The 13,565-nt window shown below is 38.5% G+C and overlaps 2 protein-coding genes across 2 annotated transcripts; one reads left to right on the top strand and one right to left on the bottom strand.

Moving 5' to 3' along the window:
* Positions 1-209: 209 nt before the first annotated feature.
* On the top strand, positions 210-5,659 carry psph (phosphoserine phosphatase). Its single transcript, XM_005801047.3, has 6 exons — positions 210-299; positions 976-1,119; positions 2,232-2,366; positions 3,486-3,631; positions 3,725-3,873; positions 4,957-5,659. The coding sequence occupies exons 1-6, from the start codon at positions 250-252 to the stop codon at positions 5,065-5,067; spliced, it is 735 nt and encodes a 244-aa protein (XP_005801104.2). The 5' UTR covers positions 210-249; the 3' UTR covers positions 5,068-5,659.
* Positions 5,450-11,997, bottom strand: LOC102226138 (protein NipSnap homolog 2-like). The gene is made up of 10 exons (XM_023351713.1): positions 11,878-11,997; positions 11,291-11,430; positions 11,158-11,203; positions 10,406-10,500; positions 10,074-10,144; positions 9,830-9,970; positions 8,701-8,732; positions 7,759-7,853; positions 6,537-6,620; positions 5,450-6,448 (listed from the first exon to the last, which is right to left on the bottom strand). The coding sequence occupies exons 1-10, from the start codon at positions 11,967-11,969 to the stop codon at positions 6,384-6,386; spliced, it is 861 nt and encodes a 286-aa protein (XP_023207481.1). The 5' UTR covers positions 11,970-11,997; the 3' UTR covers positions 5,450-6,383.
* Positions 11,998-13,565: the final 1,568 nt, after the last annotated feature.

The following is a 13,565-nucleotide window of genomic DNA, read 5'->3' as shown; positions in this document are numbered from 1 at the left end:
GTAATTTGTTCATTTCAAACTTATTTGAGTTTATCTTTTGTTTACATCAACTGACAAGATGCCTTACAAGTTTTCCAACCTTTTCGTAATTTTTTTTCTTCCGGCTTTGCTAACGCATGGTATTTGACCGTTGAGGTCGCCATGGCAGCGAGCCAGCGGGTGAGTGGGCGGGAACCTTGTCGGCTTCTCTCTGATTGGTCAGCCGCCTGGCTCGTCTCTTCCTCGTCGGTGAGCGGTCCCAGTCGGTTCATGTTAAAGCGACCAGCATTCTCGTTCCTTATCAACCCTCTTCTTTCTCGGTATGTATAAAGATACCATATTCCATATTTATGACCACTATGGTGCTGTGGTGCAGGGCTATGTGGCTTTTTACTGTTGACAGTTGCAATAGAAGACCTGGGGGTGTAGGTAAAAGTCAACCCTCGTATGCAAATGGAAAGACATTCCAGAGGCTCCCCGTGTCGACTGAAGTTTCGATATGTTACATAAGAAGAGTAATAGTAGCAGCAGCATTCACGAGTGTTATTCTTTTCTGTTTTGTTGCGGGTTCAGGGGGTGAACCTTTAGTCGTCTGCATGCCGCATTGGGGTGATGCAACAGGGACAGAAGATGTCCATCCACCAGTCTTCCCGGCTTCTTTAATTGTTAACTACTGTTAACGCCTTTTCTAGTTCAAATTATTGCGTTGTAGACTCGTTTTTAAAAAAAATGTCAGATAGATACACAGTTTGCACATATAGGTATTTCAGTGAATAGCTGCGTTTTCTGCTCCAAAGGAGGAACGGCGTCCTCAGCATGCAGGAGGAAATCAGGCATAAGAGATGTCCCCTTAAACCAACAACACAGCAACAGACCGCCCAGATGACTTCCCAGTGTTAGCTCTTCATGTCACCTGACATCCCCATGACAGTCTGAATGACCAGGCTTAATAGCAGTGCTGCTCATCTCATGTTGAATTTTTGTCTCCCTCCCCAGCACAATGACAACTATCCAGGAGACAAAGGAGCTCTTCAGGAGAGCAGATGCTGTCTGCTTCGATGTGGACAGCACAGTCATCAAAGAAGAAGGCATCGATGAACTGGCCAAATTCTGTGGGGTGGGGGATGTGGTCAGAGAGATGTACGTAAGCCGCTTTTCACGCACGCCTTTGCAGAAGTACTTCTACTCTTTTAGGTCTTCCACATTCCGCCACGTTACTACAACAGATGCCAATTGATTTTTTTCGGGGGGGACGTATATGATAGACCAACACAGAAGAGGAAGAAAAACAGATTTTTCCCACCCCCACCTTTCAGTGCAAGCTGCACCTACCTCTCAATGAGAGCCACAAATCATTGGAGTATACTTCTAGGAGCTTTGCACATCTAAACTGATGCCTTTATTCAATGTTCTTTGCAAAACTCTTTGACCCCTCAATTGGATGGGGACTTTCTCTTGGCATCAATGTTTAAGTCTTGCCACAGCTGCTAAATTCGATTTCGGTCTGGATATTGACAGGACAATTTTAACACAAGTTTGTTTAAACAAAGCGTTACCGTAGTTTGGACTCTGTACCAGTTTTAAGTCTTCCACAGCCTCTAACATGTTTTCTTCCAGAGAGGCAAGAAACTTCAGAGAGGCATGCCCATAGCATGATGCTGCCACCACCAGCATTGGGGTGATGTGCAGTGTTAGTTTTCGACACATTTAGTTTTGTATAGGCAGATCACTTGTTTCGTCTGATCAGATCACTTGTGGCATACTCCAAATGGGACCTCTCTCGTCACGGCTCACCTTCAGCTATGACTTTCTTCTTCCTAATTGCATAATTAGGTAGCAACAGCTTGCTCTGGATTTTATTTAGATGTCTCAAAGTAAAGGAGGTTGAATGCAAAGGAACACCAGTTTCCAGATTTTGTAATTGTAAAACAGTTTGAAAACCTCAGATCATTTTCCTTCAACCTCACAATTAATCCCATTAAAATCCCAATACTATAAATTCAAATTTGTTTATTATGTATATAAAAAAACAATTGTGAAGTTGACAAAAGTGCTATATAGGTACAAACAACACTCCCACATATCTTTCGTTCACATCTCTCAATAAAATGTCCAAAAGTTTACAGGATATTTCTGCAAGGTGCTGCATCTGTTCACATTCTGTCCTCAACACATTTGTATGTCTATTTACTCTGTCTTCCTAAAATTAACCATATTAGTAGATATGAACCAAATCCACTTTGACATTTTAGGACTCGTAAAGCCATGGGCGGCTCGATGACGTTCAAGAAGGCCCTTACTGAGCGTCTGTCCATCATCCGATGTTCCAGAGAACAAGTAAACAAACTCATAACGGATCACCCGCCTCAGCTGACTCCAGGCATAAAGTAAGTGTGTGGAGAGCTGATAAAGTAAATCAATTCAGCAGACTTTGTTTTGCACTGCATGCAGAAGCACTGGATCCAAGTGTAAAGAACAAACTGGATGTTACATGTCTATATATGCTATGGAGGTATTTTGTTGTTGCTGTTCTGGTATGATTTGGATGTTTTTGTGACACATAGTTTTTCCAAAACCCAGTCCAGACAAATTTTGCCCATATTTTCCTTCCTGTTTTGGTAATGGCAGTAGTTGGTGTCTTATAGTTTAAACATTATGAAGTAATCCATGCGGACTGGATACTGTGTAGTTACACGAGTTATCAAGGATCCGAAGAAACCATTTTGGGGCCTTTAATCTACTCAGCTCTTATTAACCAGTTGATACATAGTTCAAAACCTATGGAGACAACTTAGAACTATACTATTAAAACAAATCAAAAGCTCAAAAAGTACTTTAAAAGTTGAAGAGGGTACAAGTGATCAACTGATTTTATACTTTGAACACTAATGGTGTTCCATTAATTCTTTGAGGTTAATATAGACGTCTTTCAAAAATGTACAGATGAAATGGGTGAAGAAAATTCTTCACTTCTTGAGTTATATTAAGCCATGCTGAGGCATATCAATCGATTTTTGTGTTTCATTCAGATCCAAATACTCTCTAAATCAATTATAATTGCACCACTGTAGCGTAAACATGACATTCACTCCAGTGAATATTTATGTGTTTTCAATTATTCTCATTATAAAATGACAGACTTCCTATTAATTTAAATATGGCCTAATAATCCTTCCCAGGTTAACAGGCCACAACAATTGCTTCTTACGGGGATTGCTGATATCTTTCCGCTTTGGCATTGTTAACACACCTTTATTCTTCAGGCTTGTAAACTGCCAGAATTGCCCACAGAGCTGCGTCTTGCTACTAACTTTCCCTCTTAAGTGATATGGAAGCAGCTGGGAAGTACTTTCCCATGACTATATACTACACAGAATTTGTTGAGAAATAATTTAAAATGAGATGAAACTGAAAAGAAACATTCAATAAATAATTAAATATTTTCCTGTTATTTGTTTTTCTTCCGTTTTCCATATTGTTGACAAACGCTTTTCGTTTTTGTCCAGGGAGCTCGTGGACCGGCTGCACAAGCGCAACATAAAGGTGTTCCTCATTTCCGGTGGTTTTCGCTGTATCGTCGAACACGTGGCTTCTCAGCTAAACATCCCCCTGCATCACGTCTACGCCAACCGACTCAAGTTCTACTTTAATGGTGAGAACCGGGCCACGCTGTCTTGTGCTCGTCTCTGTCCATTCAGCTCTTTCAGGTTTTGTGTCCGTTTCTAATCTCCAACTAAATTTGCAGGCGAATACGCGGGTTTCGACGAAACCCAGCCCACAGCAGAGAGCGGCGGCAAAGGAAAAGTGATAAGCATGCTGAAGGAGCAGTACGGCTTCGAAACGGTGGTGATGATCGGAGATGGAGCCACTGATCTGGAGGCCTGTCCCCCAGCTGTAAGTGTTCACTGGAGAAGATCTGCTTTAATATGTTAGAAATTAGAATTTTACAGCCAGTTTCTGAATTTTGTAATGCCTAGAGTTGCTGATCCCACATTTGATTTTGATTCTCTTTCTATAAAACAGAAACAGCATTCATAAAAGATCATCTAAATGGATTACCACTTTTAAACAACAAAAATGTTTTACTGACTATTTAATAGCACATTATATGTTGAAAATTATTCATATCCTTCACAACAATTAATGTAAAAATCTTCCATTTCAAGTTGTCAAGTCCTCTTTAAAGGCTGCCTTGAAATGACTGTAATCTTTTGCACCTTCCACAGATTCTGTATTAAATTTACAAAACGTTACTTCCAGTCACAGAAAACATGTTGGTAAAACTATAACATTACTTTACATCTATGGGTGTGAATATTTTTGGGCTTGTATATATTTTTTAATTTATGTTTTTATTCCTGCAGTAGCTGTTCATTATTCATATAAATGTAAGGAACAAATGGTGCAGAATACAGTACAGAATGGTTGCTTTAAAATAGGATTTTCCTAATACTTTAAAACAAGGAGAAACTTTTTAAGAGTTGATTATTAGCATTTTATATTATCAATGACTGCATCTAGCATTACTAAAACCATAAACCTGAGATTTTCTAAAGGTTGCCACATTTTGACGTCCAGCGTTTTCCATAACAAGTTAAAGAAAAATATAGAGCAGTTTTTCTGTTATTTTCTGACAATTTGCTCTTTTCCTTTTCAAAAGCATGTCCCAACATAAAAAAAGTTTCCATTTAATAGCTTCTTCCTCTGGCCTAATTTTCTTTAAATACTTCACTGATACTGAGAAACAACTTCTAGAGTTCTTTACCCAGTTGTCTTCCACACTAGTTAGCGTTGTTAGCATGGCCTGATGGCGCTCACCTACACCATCAGGTGTAAACCTTCTTCACAGATCAAAAAGGGAAGAGTTTTAAGTTGATCAGGGTACAAATCAGCCTATTGCGCTCACCAGTGATGTATCTATAGCAACAGTGACGACGTGGCCTTTTACATAAAAATATCCAATCTTTTCTTCTTCAGAATGCTTTTATTGGATTTGGCGGGAATGTCGTCAGAGCTCAAGTCAAGGAGAGAAGTTCCTGGTATGTGACGAGCTTCGATGAGCTGCTCAAGGAGCTGGAGAAGATTTAAATATGCTAGAGGAGTTCTGTTACTAATTTAACCTTTTATATATTTGCACCCAAAGGTGTGCCAGTCAAGCTTTTTATCCAGTACACTCAATAGACTTTTTTATGAACAGACGTATTTACAATAGACAAACTTCACTTTAATGTTTTTTGTACTAAAAAAGTTACCAAGTCCTGTGTGAGAGGACAATAAGTTTTAGTGTTTTTGCACTTATCACATCAGAAACTGATAACTTGTAGGTATTATATAGTGGCATGTGCAATAAGAACTGTCCTAGAAATGTGTTCAATACTAAGAGAACTGTAACCTGACTTGACTGTCAAAAACTGTGGCGACTTCAGTCCTTTTAGGAGAATCCCAATTAAAGACCAGAACGTGCTGTAAAGAATGTCTGAATGATTTTAATTTCTTTCCACTCTCTCTCATCTCTTAATATTTCTTCTTAAAAACAAAATGATAAATGTGGATCCTTTAATGATAAATCATCCATTATTACAGGACAATGCAGCATCCCTCCTACCAGATTCACCCGACCGCTGATGGACAACAGGTTCCCACGCTTTTTCTACACAGTTAAGAAATGTTTGATTAAAAACAGATTTTTAAAACCAGGCATGCCGTCTCAACAGGAAAAAAAGTTACAAACACAGCACCGGGAAGAGGTAACATTGCTTTAACAGGAAACATAAGAATAAAACACAGAACAGAACCTGGAGTGTTCATAACAAACAGCAAATATAAAATTCTGATATCTGCATTGCACAGCATGTCTGACTTTACCACCTTGACAGGTCATTGAAATATATGTTCTTAAATTAAGAGGTCTCATGTCGATCAGCTTACATCAAAGAGTCACTTTGTCAACACATTTAAACACCATGTACTCTACATTAAATAAATAAATGGCTACTGCACTGAGCAATGAATTTCAACATTACTATCCTGGCCGTTCTTTTTACACACTTGCACTTTTTCAAGTGGCTTTAGTTGCTTCCTAAACTGGAGACGAGCTCTTCGTCTGGCCCGCCTTTTAACGTGGCACGAGACGTTGCATGTGACAATCAGAAGGTTTCAATTTGGTTAATTTCGGCCGTCTGTGACCGAGAGCACACTACCGTCCACATCTGTTTGAATTGAAATGCAGATACTTTTAGGAGAGGATTCTTGACGTTACAAAGCCAATATAGAAACAAAAAAAAGGGCTGTTTTTTTTTGTTGTTGTTTTGGTAGCACTGCCAGAAAGTTGGACCCATGATGGCGATCCACAGAAGAAATGTAACATTCGAAGGGGGGCCAACTTGATAACGGATAGTCCCTCCTTACTGCAGCGGGGAAGCTTTAGTTGGGATCATGATCCTAGAGTCCATGTGCTGAATGAGAGGGACTGCAGAGAGAAATACATGGAGAGGTTCATCAGGTTGACTTGAGGAAAACCACAGTAGCTGGAGTACAAAGGGTTTCATTTAGCTCACCAGTGTAATACACCACTTCATGCCAGCCCTCCTGCTGCCACACGGCGTTCCTGGTGGCTTCTCGGGACAGAAGGTCTTTGTAAGCTGCAAATCAAAGAGTAAAGGGACAACTCAATAAATTAGAATACCATCAAAAAAGATAATTTATTTAATTAAAAGATACACAGTAATACACTTAAAGAGTTTATTCCTGTTTGTTTATGATTATTCCTTTCAAATAATGAAAATCCAGACTTAAGCTTCTCAGAAAGTTTGAACATTTCATGGACCAGAAATTTTGATTCACAATTTTTTCACAAAATATATGACCTTATAATGATTAAACTCCACAGTAAGACTTGAACTGATCTCAGTAATCACCATTTTTAATTAACGATACAATTCCACAACACAATTCCCCAGGATATTACAAGCCTGGCGGGCCACCAGGCTTTACTTGCACCACCACCAGGCTAAGCATTGTTTACTGACTTGCGTTTTTATTTGACTTTTTAAAAAAAAGACTTTACAGTTGGGATTTAGGTATTTCTAGTAATGCCTTCTAATAACACATTATTACTTAGTAATTTTTTCAGATTTTCTGTCAACATTAAAGATTTTTTTTTACTCGAAAACAATGGCAGGTAGCTAGATGACTGCTGCTGGGCTTAGCAGGTTTTCTGTGGGAAACCCTGCACAAAATAAGTAGCATGCCATAACTGCTAGGTTGGTTAATTATTGCCATGTAGAATATTTTTCTGTCAAAAAGAGCGACGGAAATCAGAATTGATGCTAATTTGCTACTATTTTCAACACAACAATATTTCAATACACACAGTTGTGTGTTTAAGTGTCTGTCTTCTTATTAATTTTAGTTTTATGGTTCTTAACCGTATCCCAGTGTTGTCATGCTGCGTTGGCCTTCGTAGTTCAACGCCTTTCTTAAAGACACAAAGAAAGTTTGCTAGCATTGATGGTTTATGTTTCCGCATGAGGGCCAATAAAATGATCTCAGCTAATTATGACAATTTTATATAGCCATTAAACATTTCTTATAAAAGTTAACTTTTTAGGATTATATTTTGCTTATTTTGTCAGAAATCCTAATGCAAGATTTATGTAACCAAGGTGAGGCTTTGTAACAAGTCTGGAGGTCTAATTTAGCTTACAATATTAAAGAGAAAAAACAAATCGGTAACAGGAGAAATGATGTAAACTTGGACATGCTTGTGTTCAGTCATACCCCAAAGGTGATGGACCATGTAAAGGTCACCAATCTGGGAGAAAAACCCTCCCACGGCCTCTCTGTTGCGCTGGCGGTATCGGATTGCTCTGGCCCTGCAGGACAAGAAGCAGCTCGAGTCGTAACCGGCGCCAAAACACACCGAACCTTCTTCAAAGATCATAAACTCTCCTCATGTCTGAATTAACTCTGGCCCCTGTCTGAAAACTGGCATTAACCTGATCGATCAATGAGCTGCTCTGAACCCTAACACAGGCCAGGATGGGTGAGCTGCTGTGAAAGGAATGTTTTAGTCTCATTATGCTCACACCAACGCAAACATGGGTTTTCAGATCGTGTCTATTAAACTCTGAAGGCTCATTTCTACATGTTGTTGTAACTTGAAGCAGAACTTTAAGCTGTCACCTACAGAAATTACATTGAAATTGCTTTAAGTAGCTTTACTGACATTATTTATAGGTCCACAGGGGGTTCTTCAAATAACGGCGAATTAAAGCAACCATAAAAGCAACAAAAAAGGCAATACTAACCATCCCTGAGTGATGTTGATATATTTCTCCCCCCCCAGAGACAGAATGAAACACAAGGCCTCACATTAGAAAAGCAGCTACACCTAATTTCTTTGCTCTAAAGTATATAAAAACTGTGCTAGATGTGTTGACAGAACGATTTTTATTGGAAAAAAAGCTTTAGCTGCCTCAATTATGTTGCCATTTGTCATTAAGAAGATGGCTGCTTAAAGTAACGTCTCTTTTATTATGTACAAATCCTTCAAGCAAACAGCTTCACTTGAGATTTAATCTCAGTTACAGCGCGGCTTCAAATTTGAAGCGTCTTCGGGGAATATATCTCGTTAATGACAGTGTGATGAAAGAGGGTTCATGTGCTGCAACTGCTCTGTAACTACAGTTCAGTGAGTCAGATGAATTCAGGCTGCCTTACCAGTAATTACCCCACTCGATCATGGTTCCTGGCTGCAGAAGGAGGGAGAAAACACAACATTCCTTATTGCAATAAAACAGTGTTCAAAACTTCTGTCCAGATTAAATACATTAAGATGGAAGAATAACGACACGTGAAGGCTTCTTCAATCATCTGACTGGGTTTAAGACAACACGTTTCCTGCCGTTTCTCCGATATAATCTCAGCCTGAGACAAGGGGTAATGGAGGGCATTTTTCACATGTTGCAAGGGGAGCACAGCTAGATGAAGGCTGACCTTTTCAGATTAGAAAGGAGGACTGAATCTGCAAGAGAGGGCTTGGTTTTGAGCAGATCTATGTTGAATTTAACAGCAGGCATGATCAAATACTAAAAATGTTTATAAAAAATCCAAATGCGTGCGGGCTAAATGCACAAACCAGGTGTGTTCCTCCTTTATTTGGTATGATGAACGTAACAGAGCTTCAGATAAAACTAGAAATAGTTTTGTGAGAAGCGTCACAGAAGAAAACGTTGCAAACTGATTTCATTGGAAAAAGTAAGGCGTTAAAAAGAGACATCTGTAAAGATTGTAATAATATTTTGGGCTCTTATTTATTTACTTTAAATGTTCCCTTTTTCAGTGTGGCATAATAATGGAAACTTCAACTTCAAAAATTTTTAGGACCAAGAATTGGGTCACGGTTCACAAAGAGTAAGAAAATCTTCACACAGGCTTGAAGATAATGAATTTGTGTATGTATATATCTTAACTTGTATGTATAATTTTGACCCTATGTGAATTAGATGAAATCCATAACACAAAATGAAACAACATTTTTATAAGAATCATTGAATTTAATTGAAGAAAATGGATTAAGAAAAGTAAATAAAAGCTCAAAATGAATAGAATAATGCTAATATTGAGATTTTTAAAGTTTAATATAAACTAAATTCCCAAATAAACACAAACAGTGATACTCTTGATGAGCTTGAGTGTGGATATTTAAAGGAGATTTGCATAATTTCATCTGTGTAAACAGATCATGCAGTCAGTTACATTTCTGCAGTTTCCTCCTGTGATCCAGTGCAGCGATGACTCTGAGCACAGAGCACCACTGATGCGATGGCGTGTTGGTGGCGTTCCTCACCCTGAGCTGATAGGACCTGAGCTCGTAAATGTTGGGGCCTTCCCGGGGCATGGGCTCGTTCCAGAAGCTGAACTCCAGCAGGAGCTGATTCCTGCGCGACAGCAGCATCTTCCCGCGCTCCTTTCTGTACGCCGTGAACTCCTGATGTCCAACAGACACGGATCCGTCAGATTTACTTTGACTTTATAGAGCGAGCGATAGAACGAGAGCAAAACAGAGGTAAAGCGCAGGAAACAGAGGTCACCTTATTCTGCCTGAGCTTGTTCATGACCTCGGTCAGAGCAGGGTAGCCGCCTCTGTAGCGCCACAGATGAACTGCAGAAACAACTTCTCATTAACAGCAGTTCAACTATAATCAGGTGGAAAGTTAGTTCAGCTCAGTTACAATTTTAACAACAACAAAAAAAGAAATATCAAAAAATCCCAAAAACAAATCATAAATTACAAATCGGCAGTTTATTGTCTGTAAAGGATGGATGTTGATCCAGTAGGCCTTGCCTGCTGATTGCAAAACCATGTGCAACAGCATAGACCTGCTTATACTGCAGATTTGTGTGTTGTTAATAGTAATCCTACCAGCCTGGTCTTGTTCTCCATACCAGGTATTCCAGGTTCCCACCAGCTCACAGGGGTAGTACTTATCAGCATGGATGGAGGGCAGAACGTCCTCGCTGCGACAGAAGAGACAACATGAGGCCGGCAGACATGACGGACATGAGCACAGGTGACTTTAAAAAGCTAAAGCTAACTTCTAAACAGCAGTAACTGAGCAACAATCTGATCATGTACTTAGATTTTAACCATAAATACATATCCTTCAGTCTTCATTAAGTTGAGACAGTTGAGAATGAATTTATGCAGAGCCTTGCAAAAGTATTTAGACCACTTCATTTTTTCCACATTGTCACATTACAACTGTAAACTTCAGCACATTACATTGGATTTTATGTATGAGAGCAACACACTGGTGCATAATTATTAAAAGGGCGCACAGTTTTCTATATTTTTCCCCAACATCAAAAATTCTATTTTTCAAAAGGTTCTCTTAACAGCAGGAAAATTAGCCAGAGGTGCAATAAAAGGGTTAAAAATCAAAACATCTTCTTGTGTTGGAATGGCTTATTCAAAGTCCAGCCCTAAAACTATGTGAAAATCCACAGCAGGATGTGATTAACAATCTTCTCAGGCACTTTCTGGGGATGAAGAGTAGACTAGAACCACAAGACCTGAGTGATAGAGTCTAAAGTCTAATGCGAATTGCATGAATATTTTTTGCACTTAATTTTAGTATTCTAATATAGACACATTTTAGTCATAATTACACTTACCACAACTTATTGTAGTCATCCAGGCACTCCGGCTTCACATTATGGACTGACGAAGGAAGATATGTCATTACTATTGGTCTTATTATTAGACACATTAAAAGTTGAGGACCCAATATTCATGTGGGGACCTTACACTGAATTTTGTAGAGGTTACTTTCCTCGTTTTTGGTCAGCAAGGTGGAGTGTGCATCTTTTCTGGGATCGACCTTTCTGACAAACAGAGACCTAAACCAGCTGTCCTCTCTGTTTCTGCTGTTGGATGCTGAAAATCCTCTGAACCAAGAGCACAGGAAGAAATACAATGCAGCTTAAAATGATACAGTGCATATAGCGCATTTCCATGAAGTGTGATGACCCACATGGTGCTTGAAAGAAATAAAAAGACCTTTGTGTTTCTTATGATGAAGCTAAACAAGAAGTAACAAGCTGACCTTGAGCACTGCACATGGTTAAAGGCAAAATATGACAGAGACTGCTGCTTTTCACTTCTACCAAAAAACACACGCAGCTTTTGTCACACACCTCCCGGGATAAATCAATAGGGGATGAATCTTCAGAGGGACTAACAGCTGAAAGCCAACCCCGGTTTGCTAACAGTCAGCGGGCTAGCTTTACCAGGCTCATGATAGCCACAGAAAAGCAGGGTGAATATTTCACACAACAGCCAAAATAATAAGCTGCAAACACGACAGCCAGGTGCCCAGTACTGTGACTGCTCACCTGACCCAGAGCGAGAGGTTTCCGGCTGAAAGAGCCCTGCTTTTAGCCGGAGTGAAGCCTCCGCGGATTCTCTGAAGGACTCCTGTCGCCATCTTCCGTTTAGGAAACACAGACAGTGACCGCCGCTGACCGCCAGGTGGCGACAGAGCTCCGCTTCTACACAGGCGAAACAACATCTCCAGGGTTACGCATAAAGCATCCACTGTCTGCCTCATTAAAAACAAAAAAACCACTATCTGCCTCAACAAAAATTAAAATATTCACTGTCTGCCTCATTAAAAACAAAAAAAATCCACTATCTGCTTCATTAAAAACAAAAAAATCCACTGTCTGCCTAATTAAAAACAAAAAACCCCACTATCTGCCTCAACAAAAACTAAAATATTCACTGTCTGCCTCAACAAAAACAAAAACATCCACTGTCTGCCTCATTAAAAACAAAAACATCCACTATCTGCCTCATTAAAAACAAAAACATCCACTGTCTGCCTCATTAAAAACAAAAACATCCACTATCTGCCTCAACAAAAACTAAAATATCCACTATCTGCTTCATTAAAAACAAAAAAATCCACTATCTGCTTCATTAAAAACAAAAAAATCCACTGTCTGCCTCATTAAAAACAAAAAAACCCACTATCTGCCTCAACAAAAACTAAAATATTCACTGTCTGCCTCAACAAAAACAAAAACATCCACTGTCTGCCTCATTAAAAACAAAAACATCCACTATCTGCCTCATTAAAAACAAAAACATCCACTGTCTGCCTCATTAAAAACAAAAACATCCACTATCTGCCTCAACAAAAACTAAAATATCCACTATCTGCTTCATTAAAAACAAAAAAATCCACTATCTGCTTCATTAAAAACAAAAAAATCCACTGTCTGCCTCATTAAAAACAAAAAAACCCACTATCTGCCTCAACAAAAACTAAAATATTCACTGTCTGCCTCAACAAAAACAAAAACATCCACTGTCTGCCTCATTAAAAACAAAAACATCCACTATCTGCCTCAACAAAAACTAAAATATCCACTATCTGCTTCATTAAAAACAAAAAAATCCACTATCTGCTTCATTAAAAACAAAAAAATCCACTATCTGCTTCATTAAAAACAAAAAAATCCACTATCTGCTTCATTAAAAACAAAAACATCCACTGTCTGCCTCAACAAAAACAAAAAAATCCACTGTCTGCCTCAACAAAAACAAAAAATCCACTATCTGTTTCATTAAAAACAAAAAAATCCACTATCTGTTTCATTAAAAACAAAAAAATCCACTATCTGCTTCATTAAAAACAAAAAAATCCACAATCTGTTTCATTAAAAACAAAAAAAATCCACTATCTGCTTCATTAAAAACAAAAAAAATCCACCATCTGCTTCATTAAAAACAAAAAAAATCCACCATCTGCTTCATTAAAAACAAAAAAATCCACCATCTGCTTCATTAAAAACAAAAAATCCACTATCTGCTTCATTAAAAACAAAAAATCCACTATCTGCTTCATTAAAAACAAAAAATCCACTATCTGCTTCATTAAAAACAAAAAATCCACTATCTGCTTCATTAAAAACAAAAAAAGAAATTTTGTTGGATTTTAATCTGACGAATCAATATAAAGTAATACATACTAGTACAGAGGAAGACCAATATTTTTAAACCTATAAAAAAGAGCATT

Source organism: Xiphophorus maculatus, chromosome 18 (assembly GCF_002775205.1).
Source record: "Xiphophorus maculatus strain JP 163 A chromosome 18, X_maculatus-5.0-male, whole genome shotgun sequence".
In the NCBI taxonomy this organism is placed as follows: Eukaryota; Metazoa; Chordata; class Actinopteri; order Cyprinodontiformes; family Poeciliidae; genus Xiphophorus; species Xiphophorus maculatus.
Note: the sequence above shows the minus strand (reverse complement) of the source record. Positions and strands in the feature narration are given on the sequence as shown.

Bases quoted from the DNA above. Each gene is read 5' to 3' on its own strand.
- psph (XM_005801047.3), top strand. From the start codon at position 250: ATGTTAAAGCGACCAGCATTCTCGTTCCTTATCAACCCTCTTCTTTCT. The intron at 2,367-3,485 runs GTAAGTGTGTGG...GTTTTTGTCCAG, and splicing joins CAGCTGACTCCAGGCATAAA to GGAGCTCGTGGACCGGCTGC. The intron at 3,632-3,724 runs GTGAGAACCGGG...CTAAATTTGCAG, and splicing joins ACTCAAGTTCTACTTTAATG to GCGAATACGCGGGTTTCGAC.
- LOC102226138 (XM_023351713.1), bottom strand. From the start codon at position 11,969: ATGGCGACAGGAGTCCTTCAGAGAATCCGCGGAGGCTTCACTCCGGCT. The intron at 10,501-11,157 runs GTAAGTGTAATT...CTTCTGTCGCAG, and splicing joins GATGACTACAATAAGTTGTG to CGAGGACGTTCTGCCCTCCA. The intron at 8,733-9,829 runs GTGAGGAACGCC...CTCCTTCTGCAG, and splicing joins TCAGGTCCTATCAGCTCAGG to CCAGGAACCATGATCGAGTG.